Here is a 13,965-nt window from a genome sequence, read left to right on the forward strand (position 1 = left end):
ACGTTTCATTCAATTTTATGCAACACTAACGAGCGAAATAGCAATTTTCCGCCCTCGTGTCCTCTTTTGAATAGGGAATAAAGTTCTTTAAATATCCAATTTAGTTGAAGGTGTAAGACCCAGTGCTTCGAATGAGGTATGCGGCATATACGTACCTCTCAGACCATCAGTCACTATCTGTTCGCAATCTTGGTCGTAATTGGAAATGGGGCATTTGAACAGCGCCCCCGAGAGGTTGGTCCCTGGTTGCAAATTTTGGCCTAAGGGGGCACCCACTAAAATCCTGAAAAGGAGAAAGGGGAGTAGTGTCGCGTCTCTTTTCTTACAATTTATCATCGCCCATTGCTGTGCGTTTGAAGAGAGAAATTGGTTTTGGCTAACTCGGACCACTCCGAACTAACTTGAGCTAATCTGAACTAACCTAAACACGCGCACCAGAAAATTTAAGTTCACTGTGAATGGTGCGATAACCGGACATTTACTGGAGAATAAAACTCATTCAAATTTCGATGATCTGAGATTAATTTCAGTCAGTTTCTCCAAGTCCTGTATTGTACGAAGGTGGAAGCACCCAATACAGACTGACCACCTCTCGATACCAAAATAAACGTATGGGAAAATGATTTACCCATGGTCGGACAATTGACGGCACGGTCTCCATGAGAATGGTCAAATTAGATGTCACTTTAGATTTAAAATTTTAGTAAAAAGTTATAAATGCCCCTCGTTTTTAACGCTCTAAATTTAACTACTTAATAGTGCTTAGCATGTGAGTTTGCTTTTGGAAACTTATCAAAATTCTCGGTTCCCGATTGAGAGTGCTTAAACTGATTGAGGATGGGCATCTCAAGGTCTCAATCTGAACATGAGGCTACTTCCCCCAGTGCTCATTTCCAAGAGGAAATTAAAAGGTGAGGTCCCACATTTTTTTTCTGTTTGTCTTCTACCAGTGGCATAAGCCCCAAATTAAACCACATTTTAAATTCATTGTGCTCCAAGTTAAATTCCCCATATTTGTTAATAGTCCGCGCCGATCTCGAAGTTGCTCCACGAGGGGGATGAGGAGGTGTCGTGCAGGAGTAAAAACAAATAACCCGTTTTTAAACTATTTGCGAGTATTCAGGAAAAAACACTGCGGGTGGCCCCAACGTAAAGTCGCCATAGAAGGGGCCAAATGCTGGTAAATGCCCACTTTGAAACACACGGTTCATGGTTACTATCTGGTTTCTCGCAGGTGTAGATTGAAACCAAAGGAAAAGAAAAAGTTTTATGAAGAAGCGTGCTCAATGCGCAGCAAGCTGAAAAACAGGAGACGCAGAAACCGCAGGAGCAGAAGTCGCAGGAGCTGCAGACCGATGAGCGGCAGAAGGAGGAGCAGGAGCAGGAGCAGAAGGCACAGAAATCGCAAAATGAGGAGCAGGAGCAGAAGGGGGGACGGGAGCAGGAGCCGGAGCAGGGGCAGAAGTTACAGGGAGGGTAGGCGGAGCGAAAAGCTTAGAAGCCATAGGAAAGGTAGAAGAGGGAGGAGAAGCAGTGGCTCAGTAAGGAGGCGAAGGGGGCACGGTACAGCAAAATGTTAATTGCGGAATTCTTTATAACTCCCGGCGTGGTCTCACATGTACACATTTGTAGCTAGATGGAAAATACAACATGTCTTTTAGCGCTTTGGTATTTGAGTGAATGAGTACTTGCTAAGAGGAGTAAACTTTATTATTTGAACACGACAAACCTTTTAGATAAAAACGACAGAAGTTAAAAAAAAAATCAGTTCGTTTGGGGTCATTTTGCAACAATATTTTTCGGGGTCCTTTTGCCGCAACAACCGACTACTAATCCAATCAAAGCCACAGAAGAATTACCATATACTAATTTAATCCAGGATCGGGGTCACGCGATTACCATACAGCTTTTCAATCGAAAAGCAAGCATGACTGCTGCATGGGTGCGCTCCAACCGAGACAATCCGGATCGAAAAAGGGAATCTCAAGGGTAGTTATATACAAAAGAATGTCCTTTCGACAGTCACGTGGCCCAGTAATGGTAGTGATAAATAGGGTTGACAGCAGCCGGTTTAAGGGCCGAAAAATCAAAGTCTAGGTGGCCTTACCAAAAGGACAATCTCCTTTGGGGAAGGGTGAAATAAGGGCACGTCGCAGATTAGTTTTGTAATTGCCTTCTTCTTCTATGGGCGAATGTTTAGCGGACAAAGTAAATCGTCCAAAGGCTGTTAGTTCCTGCCCTAAATAGAACGGAATTAGGGTTGCACATGTGCATATCCAAATCGGATATTTAATGGAAACGTCCGATATACAATGTGGACACACCCCGAGCCACCGAAGAATGTCTTTATTATGCCCTTCCTGGCTAATTGATTCCGAAAAGAAAATGATCCTCATTCGACCCTTGACAGCTCTACCCCATTTAATGTAAATAGCAGAATGCACGAAATGGAATCGAATGACGATCCGGTTCCATTGTGCATTTTGAATTATCTCGATTTCGAGGATTTAGGGCCGAATTGCTAATGCGCTGTTAGATTTACCAGCCAGCTAGTTTCCATGGAAGACGAAAACCCGTCCAAAACTTAGGATGGTGTGTTTTAGATGTCCGTGCAAATCCACTTGCTGGGGGAAGTACGGCCACCGCACTTTAATGATTTGACACTGAGCGACGCTTCCGCTTAAACTGGTTCGGGTCTCGTTTAAAATTTATACATTTTTCGAGTTATTCCGGTAGCGCAACGTCACATTTTAAACAATTTTGTTGACTTTAACCTCGGGGTAAGTTAAATTGAACGCATCTCATTTGCGTAATTTGCTTTGGAAAATTAATTAAATAGGCCAACACTGCCAGTTTCAAGGTTTGTTGAACTTGATGTTGGACGCTAAATATATCTTCATGAAAACGTCGCCAACTGCAAACTTTCTCAACAACATTGTTCATTTTTATATTTGCCAAAACTATTTATTTTAACACAACACAACGTTTCAGTCTTCAATCGCAAAGCACCCAGAGTAGGCCTATGCGGCTGTGCTCATGAATATCATGATATGTCATTGCTGGTAACTTTATACACACGCCGAAAGGGCACTTGGACATTCAATGAACATAAAATCCTCTATCTCGACAAGATATCGCGTTCGAGAACAATGGCTTGTAATTTCCAGATTATCGATGCAACGCGTTGTTGCATTTAAATCCATTCAAGAGGGATTAAGTTCGCAGAAGGAATTACTGTTCCGGGTCTCGAAGAATCTATTGAATTTGCTGAATTCGCAATCTAGGAATCGACTGTCCAGTGAAAAGACCAGTGTTGGAATTGGCGATTTTGACGACGTCGCCGGCAAGTCTAACGTTTCCTTCGGCACCGTCGCCGACGGAGCCTCACTTTGGAAATTCTTCAGGATGAGACAGTTGGATCTTCACCAAGTGCTGGATTTCGCTAGAAAAACACGACGAGGCCAAATGTGAAATCACGTGTTTCGATGTTCCGCAACCATCATCAACTTTGGTTCCTATCACGGGCGCCCTCTCTAGTTTCCGCATCGAATCGAGCTGAAAACTGCAAAAAGCTTACTATTTTCCCGCAAAATTCCCATAGACTCGTGGGCAGGCCCGTGAAATTTCCAGATGGACCCCGTTTTACCTCGAGGCGCACCGCAATGTTGCCAAAAAGGCGCTAAAAAACGATGTTCCTCTCGAAGCGTTATGTTTACGCCTTTTTTTTCAATTTAGACTCGCAACATATTCCCTTAAATCCACCTGGTAGGAGACCAGCGAAGCGCAACTCGATGACTAAGACTTAAAAACACTATTTAGCAATGCCGCACTTTCACTGAACACCCAGTATATCTTCGTATAATCTTCGAATCTACTTCATTCCGTGCCTTTCGCATTTACTTTGCAACTGTAGTGCTGAAGAGGTATCGGTCGTTTAACACGTCGTAAATAATTGACGGAATGGCGATGCCAAGTCAACTGAGGCGCCTTTAAAATTAAGTCAAGCCGCGATTCTCTATCTCAGTTCTCCCTCAATTCCTCCTTTCCTGTGGAATTTTGTTTTGAACTGCCACCTGAACTAGCTCATAAATGCGACCACCACGCCCAGACAATAAAGCCTTGCTTCTTCAAATAATTCTTATTTTTAGATCCAGTATGTTACACCTCGTCCACAAACAAACCAGTTAATTGCCTTTAACAAAACTCGATAAATTCCGGAGGAATGTACTCCCTCCTTCTGGTCGTTTTTATGAGCCAGACTCTATAATTGTCGCTCAACCACTCCCTGGGACAATTTTGCGACCGCAAAAGGCAATTTTCCAGGTAAATTTATATCGGTGCGTGTCGTATCAACATTTGTTTAAGGCCTTTTAATATCTCGAATGTAGAAAATGTGTTGCAACTACGCCTAAAGGAACATTTTTACCGAGATCAGACCAAATGGCAGACTGTGGGCGAAATCGTGCTGTATATTTTTGCCAGTCGATTTTGCAGAGGTGTGAAGTGAAAGATTTATTCTGATTTATTAGCATGTATGGTGAAAACGCTATGTCAAGCAGTTAAGTTAGTGGTGGCTGTGGCCAACTAATCTCAGTCCTAACTGGCTTGTAGCAACCCAACGGATAAGTTGGATGCTGTTCATCTTGTTTGCAACCAATATAAACAGTATAATGGACGTATGTAGCCATTTTCTTCAACTTTCTCGCCCTCTTCTTCTTCCTCCGTGTCATTATCATTCAGCATTAATATATGGCGATGGTTAATAGCCTCAACTTGTCCACATTATCATTATCCATTCTTCTGTGTCGCGCAGTTCTGGCCTCGTGAGAGAGCCTTGGGGGCTCATCAAGTCGGGCGCAGTAGCATTTTGTAGGGAACGCTCGATCGACTTGAAAAGCAGAAAGGACTTGACTTTTTATTGAAAAGCTCTACTTGACATGCACCTTTTTCAATCGGGTGGACGCTTGAGGGAAATCGGCCGGAAATATCTCACCCTAAGAACGTTAGCTCCGGGGGGGGCTGGTGAGTTTCCTCCGACCCCAATTTCTTCTCGAAGATGTCGAAATCTGGCCGGGATATTTTGGATCAAGACGGTCAGGTTAGTCAGGACGGTTGTGGGATTTCAAGGTTTCCCATCGAAGCTCGTTTCCTTGAGAAAATTTCAATTAAGTTACGAAGTAGGTACATTTGGAAAATGTCCTCTTCCATTCCGAGTTTTCTTTTAGGGAAATCCCTGCCGCCCGGATTTATTTATTTCCCTTTTTCAGCGTGTATGGTCAGATTTCCAAGTTGAGCACTTTAATGGGGGCTGCCCGCAGGCTTCCTTAAGCTGCGGCTTTCGCGTAATTCCGGCGTTGGCAGACTAGAAAATAATGCGCGCCTTGAGAACCTTCGGGAAGGGGTGAAAGCCCCTCCCTAGGAACCCGCCCTAGCAATTCCCGTTTCGGTCCTCCGATGGCAATGTGCCCTTTGAGGACCTTATCGAAAGGCCTAATTAGAGGTGTTAAAGGAACTATATATTACCGGTCAGGCCGTGGTGAAATAACGAAAAATTGATGCTCCAATGTTTCACCTGACCGATGATATGCACCGCCCTTTGGGAGGGCTGTAAAAAATGTTTCTTCGCACACATCAGGCTATCTCAAGTTCGATTAGGTCGAGCACATCAACAGGTTCGGTTCAATAATTAGTTAATTTCAGTGTTTGAAGCGAAGTTTTCTCAAGGGAATTGCTAGTCGGTCGTTCGCAGTACTTGGCCATGAAACTAACTGAAATTAACCTACTGGACTTAATTTGTTACTTACACATGGAGACTTAACTTCAGGCCCAGTGGCCTCGAATCGGCGATTAAGGCAGGTGTGAATTGATAGAAATAATTGACTGATTTTGACTGTATCATCAGTTTGACTCGACGGTGTCTCACTTAACTCGTTGGAGCATGCCGACCAACCACATTAAACAGGAATTCTCCCCAATTTATTTCACCTCTTAAAAGCCGCAACAAGATCTTGTTTATTTCTCTGCGTGCCTCTTTCTCAATAACAATCTCATGATATCAGCATTTATAAAGCTGCTACCCACCAGTCCACTTAATAAAAGCAAGAACTACTACTTTTTAACTCGGATGATGTATGATAAGCCATTCGAATGCGGTTTCATTACACTGGCAACTATTTTAATTCCTCATTACCGTAATGACAAATATCGTCGATTGCAGTTCAAGGTAAGTTCCATCATTAGGATTGCTTACTTTATTCATGTAAAACGCAGGTCCGGGTATGAGGCAATAAGGTTGTTTAGCTTACTTCCAAGGAGTAATTCTGAAGCGCACCGAATGGTATCGTTGAACAATGAGTCATGTTATTCATGTAAACGGGCTATATGGCGCCGTGAGCTGAATCGGGCCAAAATAGGAACAAAGGAAAGTCTAGAGGGGATTTACCGATTAAGACCGAGGGCTAATTAGCAACGTTCAATTAAGCTGCATGTGGTAATTAGCCCCGTCCGTATTTGTCAGCTTTATAAGGACCTATGCAGCACGAGGTTCTCCAAGGAGTCGGCTCGTAACTGTGCTGGAGCGCAAAATTAGCAGGACAATTAGATTTTTCCGGAAAACAAGCATGAAACTGGTTGTAATTTGAATGGAACTGAATTTTGGGGGAGTTAAACTTTTTCATACAGTAAGAAAGATATCGAAGGAAGAAAAAAGGAAGAGAATTACAAAATAAAAAAGGACGTCTACAAAACTCCTAGCAAAAAAAAAAGATTTTTTTTCCATAAGAATTTTCTAAATCAAAAACAGAACGTTCGGAAATCTAGCTCTATTCAGGCCGCCCATGCCATGATGGGATATGCTACGGATCAACGTGGAGAATTCTTCCTGAGCGATTACTCCTTTTCGTCATGAAATGCCTGTTCCACGTCACTCATGGATTGAAACTCGACATGATTACGACGAATACGTCGACAGAGAATGTCTAATGCATGTTCGATCAGGTTTAAGTCTGGACTTGGAAAGATGCTGCTTAATTTGAGCCGCTTATTGTGCGACGATATTCATCAAACTGCGATACTCGAGGTTTTCTGGCCTATACAGGCAAGAGTACTCTAAACAAGCCAAAACAACAAAAAAGTTGCGACTGCTAAAATATAAACAAAATTTCACAGAAATTCTCAAAAAAAAATTATTCCGACAAATTCATGAAAATGTTCGATTAGCGTTGCACTCCAGTGTATCACTACCTCACATACCCTTCCGAACACACTGCAAATCCCTTATTAACAACTATTTAGAAATATGACTCCGCCCGACACTAAAGACCCCTTAAGGGTGCCCAAAGACATCCGTAAGGCGTCAAGTAATCGTAAACACCCCATTAGCTTCCTTAATTTACCTTTCAGCTTGAACTTTCCGGAGGCAAGAAGAAGTGCAGCTGTTAGCTTCAAAACAGCATCAAATTAGTGCTTTTTTCGAAAATGCACGATATTGCTTATTGGGATTAGCATCAATTGGTGGTGAACCGATATGAGACATCTGTGACATTTATTTAGGGGTGAAATGTGAATCAGCCAAAAGGCACATGCGAAGTGAATTAAGCGACATGCAATGCCATGGTTTTAGGGTGGTGTGAAGAAATTGCTGATGATTTGTTTGGGTGACTATAAGGGTGGTAATTCTAGGAAAGTTAGGTTTCAATCGCGGATGAGGGTGTTATTATATGGTTTAAGCTGTCTGAAATCTATTAATAAGTCTTTGTTGGGGACATTTTCAGGATATTTTTTTTCTTAACGTGGGAAATCAAACCAATTACGATTTACTGTGAGATGTATCGAATGGGGCGGAAGTAACGAAAAAAAAACAACAAATTTCCGTAAAAGGAAAAGACGAGGAAGAACACTGTCAAGAGCATTTCAACGAATTATTTGACGATGCGAAAACAGAAGTGGATGCCAAAGAAGAAAATGAATATAAATGGAAGATGTACATACATTCACTAACTAAAAACGGGACTTTTTATGGAAAAATAATATGAGGATTTAGGAAGAATGAAATAAAATCAGTGCCTGGGTAGAGTATACTAACTTCTTGCCTAACAAGAAATTAGTACGCTGTACTCAGCTACACTCTTGCTTTTCGGAAGTATTGTGAAAAAAGAAAGTCCTTTCATCAACAAATTACGTGATTGTGTGTGTAAAAGGCTTACAGTAGTTCCACCCCAAGTAGGGATATTTGCAGTACTTCTAAGCCTTGCAGGGACACCCGTTGCATGCTCAATTTCGATCCATTCGAAACTCTTCAGAAAATGTTTAAAAATCCGAATAGAAGCATTTTTGGAATTTTTAAGTAAACCCAAGTGGCCTCGACTGACGTGAAGGTAAAAACGTTTATGATTTTAAAATATCCGGTGATAAATCCTTTGGAGCATCCGAGCCGATAACCATGAATTTGCAGATGCAGTAATGCCCGAATAGCGCCTGTATTGGAAAATTAGATAAAAATTTAATCCGTCATCAGCTCCTCCAAAGTAGCGCTTTGACACAGTTCGCAATTCATCACTTCGCCTTCATTGCGGCAATTTAATCTAAACAAAGCCGATCGCTGATGTTTGAATTACGCAAAGGCCCCCCTGATAACTGCAGTTATTAACGAAGTGATAGTTCAGCTATTCAGCCTTTAGGTGGAAAATCCGGTCATATGTTGGGGGATAAAAAATAATAAATGCGATTCTGCCCAGGTCTTTGGCCTTTCTATCGGATCGATCTTCTCTAAAGTTCAGGAAAATAGCAAAACGATAAAAGAGCGATTCTCCCGAGAGATTTGGACGCTTTCCAAGTATTTCGCGTTAGAATTTAAATTATGGCTCTATTTTCTTTTAGGCTATTACATCCCACGGATTTTATGTAACAGCGAGATACGGAATTGAGGAAAATATTTGAATAACAGTTCCCTGTTAAATTTAACAGTTAATAATGCTGGATTTTATAATCCGAGGGTTGCTGTTAGCTGGAGGCGAGCGAAAGACGACCCACCTCTACTCGCTGTCATTACATCAATTTTTAAACCTAATTCTACGTACGATTGATTTGTGTCGTCAATGCGGTCATTAAGTCCGGTCGCGTCATTTAGGATTCGCAAGATATTTTCTCCATTTAGCAAATACTCTCGAATATTCCCGGCACACACATGGCCAAAAAATTCCTAATAAATTTTAATAACCGACATTCCGGCCGACTTATGTATATGCATACTCCTCATCAGTTTGAAGCAGTTAATTCCGGCCTTATCATCCGATCGTCTGAAGTTGAAGCGAAATGAATATTCTCAGCTCTTGAATTTCATACACATTCTCCGATCCTTCACATATTCGGCGATATTTATAAAGGATCCTCTTTCCCGTTATTCGGTCTCAGTTTACATACTTCCTTGGGGTCCCTAATTTTACCTGGCCGAACCGTTTAAGTCCTTTATCTTGATTCGCGGAACAAAGAACACAAAACGGCCCACCAGAAAAACCAACACTTTGGGACCCGCAGATTTTGATTGGTTATTCATTCCCAAAAAGGAGTGTGGCAAAAAAAAGGCCTTTCAGTTATTTTAACGAGAAAGCCCTTTAAATATTTTGGGTTTGCAAAAGGAGCCAATTAGGCTGCGGTCCGGGATGACGTCGGTTTTTGGCATTTTTAGGGGTTTTCGCTGAGACGAGTAAGGGCAGATGGTTCCTTTCGGAACGACGCCGTAGTTCCAATTACGCGCTAACAAGCTTGCCAACAAATTCCTCGTGCAGGAGAAGACTTCATCAAGTTGCAGCCAGTGGTTCAACCCGAAATCAGCCGTGCATTTGGATCGTCTTGAGAATTCCTATCACTCTTTACGTGCAGTTGGCCGCCCATTGCAGTACTCACTGAATGTCAATTGTCAAATCATATAGTGAGCACCCAGCCAACCCCGGCTTACTAAATGCGGCCATTAGTATTCAATTAATAGCGTTCTGATAATTCGCATTATCTACATGAAGTGGAATCAATTTTGAGTGGTTTTAGTGAATTTTGAGAATATTATACAGTGCTCGACAAAGGTATGGTAACACGTTTATAACTTTTACTTATAAATGTCGGGTTTAAACGATATTTAAAAAAAAATCTTAAGACATAACCTTTATTTCTGAGAATATCGTGGACCCTGCGTCCCTCATTGAATTACCTCTCATTTGACATACGGGCACTTCTCCATCTGAAAATAAAAACTTCGTAGGGGTAGCTGGAAGGGCTGAAAAATTTGACCATCGGAAATAATGCGTTACATTCCTCTTCCTAAATCAAATTATACATGTATAAGCATTTTAAAAAAACACCGGGTCTATCGAGGGTTGGAACCAGTTGCAATACTTTTTACAAGCGCCGTATGGGTAAAATTGTAATACAGGACTTGACGTAATCAGACTGCCCTTCATTCAATCTACCGCGTGTTGGGTTCCACGTGAGCAGTTCATTATCAAACTATCGATAGCTACTCCCAATCTATGAAGTCAAGTGCAAACATTTCAACCTAAATAAAATATCGCGGAGTGCAACGGTTGAGTTATAGTATTTTGCATAGGTAATAAACCGGATTATAGTAGATAACGATTAATCTTTAATCAAGGTCCTGCTGTCTCTGCCGCAGTAACACGAATTTTTCCCTAATCTCAACCAGTATCCAGCTCCCGTACCTAATTGGCGCGTTGATTAAATGACCGTCTCCTTTTAATAAGGACGATGACGATAAACCAGCAAATGCTCATGTAGAATCCTCGGATGAAATGCTGCGATACCATACCTGAAGTATAGACCGGCTTCGGTCATAACTATGACCAATTACGCCTATTTTCGTTCAGACTTCTCGACCATCAGTGTCAGCTTTAATTAGCCCTTACAAGCATTTTCAATAACGCCATAAAGTAGGTGTGTAATCTAAAACACTGAGACGTGAAGTTCCCAGGCACCAAGCCATCAGCGAAGACTCTAATTGGAAACCGAACAGATTCTTAATTAGTTTTCATTCGTAGATAACAAATCGGATGGTGCGGTTAAAGGACCAAAGACAGCCAAACTTAAGGCAGTTCTCATAAAGGGGTGCCCGAAAGCGGGCTTCGTTATTATTAATTTTAATTTCGACGTGTGGCACGCCACTTTCGGGGACCACTTAAAGCCCCCATAAACTTATCAGAGTGCGGCAATTTCGTCTGATTTAAATTGATGGGTTTTTATTTGGGCTAATTTTTTCTGGGAGGTTGATGAACTAAAATCTAAATAAGTCAATACGGTAAAAGCCAGATTTTTGAAGAATACGGAGGCTTAAATGAGTCACGGAGCGGGCGTCGAACGTCCTGCTCTGGGGACATTATGAAGAGGCTGAATGGAAAAATTGGGCAAAAGCGATCGAAGAACTATCGAGATTAATGTTTTTGCGATTCTCCAAGGTCTTCGAGGAACGTTTCCTGCTCGCACTCTCTCGCTGATTTTATCAGAGTAATTCCATCTTGCCTAGGAGACGCAAAAACTGGTGAAAGTCATTCCGAGTAAATAATCTACAAGAAGATAATCAATCAGAGTGTTCAATGCAAATAACAAAGCTTTTTGAACATAACTTTAGATTAAAAACACAATGTAGCACTGAGCTTAAATGTCATTTACATACTTACGTCCCACGTGGATATGTAGATTAAGATTACCGCATATCTTACCTGCAACAAGAAAATTCATATTAATATCAAAGAGAAAATTAGTGACGGGTATTGATGAGAGCAGTGCGGGATAACGAAGGTGGAAAATCAGAGCTGCGAGTCGTGATTTTTCCGTCAAAGGTGGAAAACATATTCCATAATCTCTAATCTAGACACCGACTACGACCTGTCATGGGATCCCCCAGTGATAAGACGTGTAGTGGGTAACCGACTACCAGGGATGCAAAATTAGTGCATCAGGAACAGTTCTTATTTCCTAGAGATTGCAGCCCAATGAGCAAAATTTTGGGGTTGAAATTTCTTCATGGTTGTTGAGGGTGCTCTTGAGGGAGCTAGTCTTCGCGAAACGAATTGGGGAGGATTCGTAATGACCATAGGCCCGCAATCGTTTCTGGTTTTTTGGCGATAATCTCTGATGGGTTTTCGGGAGGTTTTAATGAGCCCCCTTTTGAGGAATGGAAGACCTCATTTTGGGGCAGTCTAGGAGGCTGCAATATGTCCATATGTCATGGAAATGGGGTATGTACCGGGGAATTTTTAGGGGTTTCCAAGAAGAGGAGTTCTTTAAATTTTTCAAAATTATTGGTGTTTGCGGCGATCTTCGAGAGATGTCAGGCATTTTGGTTCTCGTTAGAGCGTTCCCGGGTATTCCAGGTTTTCTCCTTCAGCTAGTTCTGGGTCGCTTTTAACGATAATTTATGGATATTACTTTCCTCGCTTCGTTCGTTGAGATATTTGGGAGCATTCAGGTATGCAGAGACAATTTCGGTGGTTAAAAAAGAAGCCGTTCACGACTCCTGGGAAATCGTCGAGGTTCTTCATGGACTGGCTGCCGAGTAAAGTCCTCGAAGACCTCTTTAGGAATCTATTTTTGCTACTTGAAACCGATTATCCCATATTACGCACACGTCTTAATGAAGGACCCAATACATCCGGTAGAAGTGAAGTTAAGAGGCTTAAGTAGCCGACATGCCGTTTAAATTTCCAATAGCGCAAACTGGCATGTTGTGCCGACAAGTAATCAACCCGCGGCTTGATGTTCCGAAAACAAACTATCATTAAACTTCCGCTTTGCCTTCTTCCACTTGACGTGGTCTGGCATATTAATCAGCTTCCACGAGGGATGAAAATGAAAAAGAATCTTCAGAGTGATGGCTATTAATAAATATAATCAAGACATTTACAAGTTCTGGCATATGGTGCCGTTTACCACGCTAATGAAGAAGTAATTGTAAAGCCGAGACACTAAAATATGGCGCGATCCAAGTAAACGTGTATAAGTGCCTAATTTAAGTACCATCGCGGTGAATAACTAATAAGTTAAAGTAGGAATTAATTGACTTTCGTGCATTCGCCAACGGATATTGCTTATTGGAATTGCACAGTTATGTTCGCTCATTGGCACATCCTCGGCCTTTTTGAATCGCTTCATCGAATAAAATATTCACTTTATGGCCTTTACCACACGAGGTTGTTATGATTGCCGTCAAAACAGCGCGACTTTATCCAGGCCAGGCCACAAAATTCTTATTTATACAGGGCATCCCGAAAATGCATGTCGAAAACGGTGTGATGAGATTATTTGGGTCAATAGGTTAAGATTTGGTTCAAAAATCGTTTGAAAAACGTCTTCTTTAGAGACCCAGAAATTTCGAAATTTTTTTATGAGACTTTCCATAAGGGACAGCAGCGCTCACCTCGATAGGTAATTCTCGAAGGGATGGCAAGGAGGTGTTCTGTGAAAGGAAAGATTTTTTTTTTTCGGAGGGAAATGTTAACCGTGCCAAAAACTTCCGGGGGATAAAAAAGTTGGAGAAAGGAATAAAGTATCATCAGGAAAAAATTAATAGAATGCAACTCCTTAGGGAAAAGTTTTGGACCATTTTTGTGCGAACAATGGGTTTCATAGAAAGAATTCTCCAAATATGGCGAAACATTTTTTTTAAAGAAATTTGACCGCCAATAGCGTCTAAACGAGACACTTTTCTCGAAGGATTTTTGACCCAAATCTAAACGTATTGACCCAAATAATTTTGTAACACCATTTCCGACAAGCATTTTCGAGACACCCTGTGTCCGTGCAGCAGTGTGAGCGCTGTATCTGGTATTTCGGCTGCCGTAGGCAGCACTAGGAGGAACGTCTTCAATTAAAAGGAGCGTTGATAACCAGTTTATATTAACCCATCAACGAAAATATTTTACGAAGCGAATCCACATATGTCGTCAAAGACAAGCAGTTAAC

General features: G+C 41.6%; 1 protein-coding gene across 3 annotated transcripts in view; it reads right to left on the reverse strand.

Moving 5' to 3' along the window:
• Nucleotides 1-13,965, reverse strand: part of LOC136339858 (integrin alpha-PS1-like) — a 67,930-nt gene that overhangs the window by 11,702 nt on the left and 42,263 nt on the right. For all 3 annotated transcript variants that reach the window (XM_066283414.1, XM_066283413.1, XM_066283415.1), the window contains exon 2: nucleotides 156-283. In XM_066283414.1, the coding sequence (XP_066139511.1) occupies nucleotides 156-283 (128 nt within the window). The remainder of the gene's footprint in view (nucleotides 1-155; nucleotides 284-13,965) is intronic.

Source organism: Euwallacea fornicatus, chromosome 7 (genome assembly GCF_040115645.1).
Source record: "Euwallacea fornicatus isolate EFF26 chromosome 7, ASM4011564v1, whole genome shotgun sequence".
NCBI classification, from domain to species: Eukaryota; Metazoa; Arthropoda; class Insecta; order Coleoptera; family Curculionidae; genus Euwallacea; species Euwallacea fornicatus.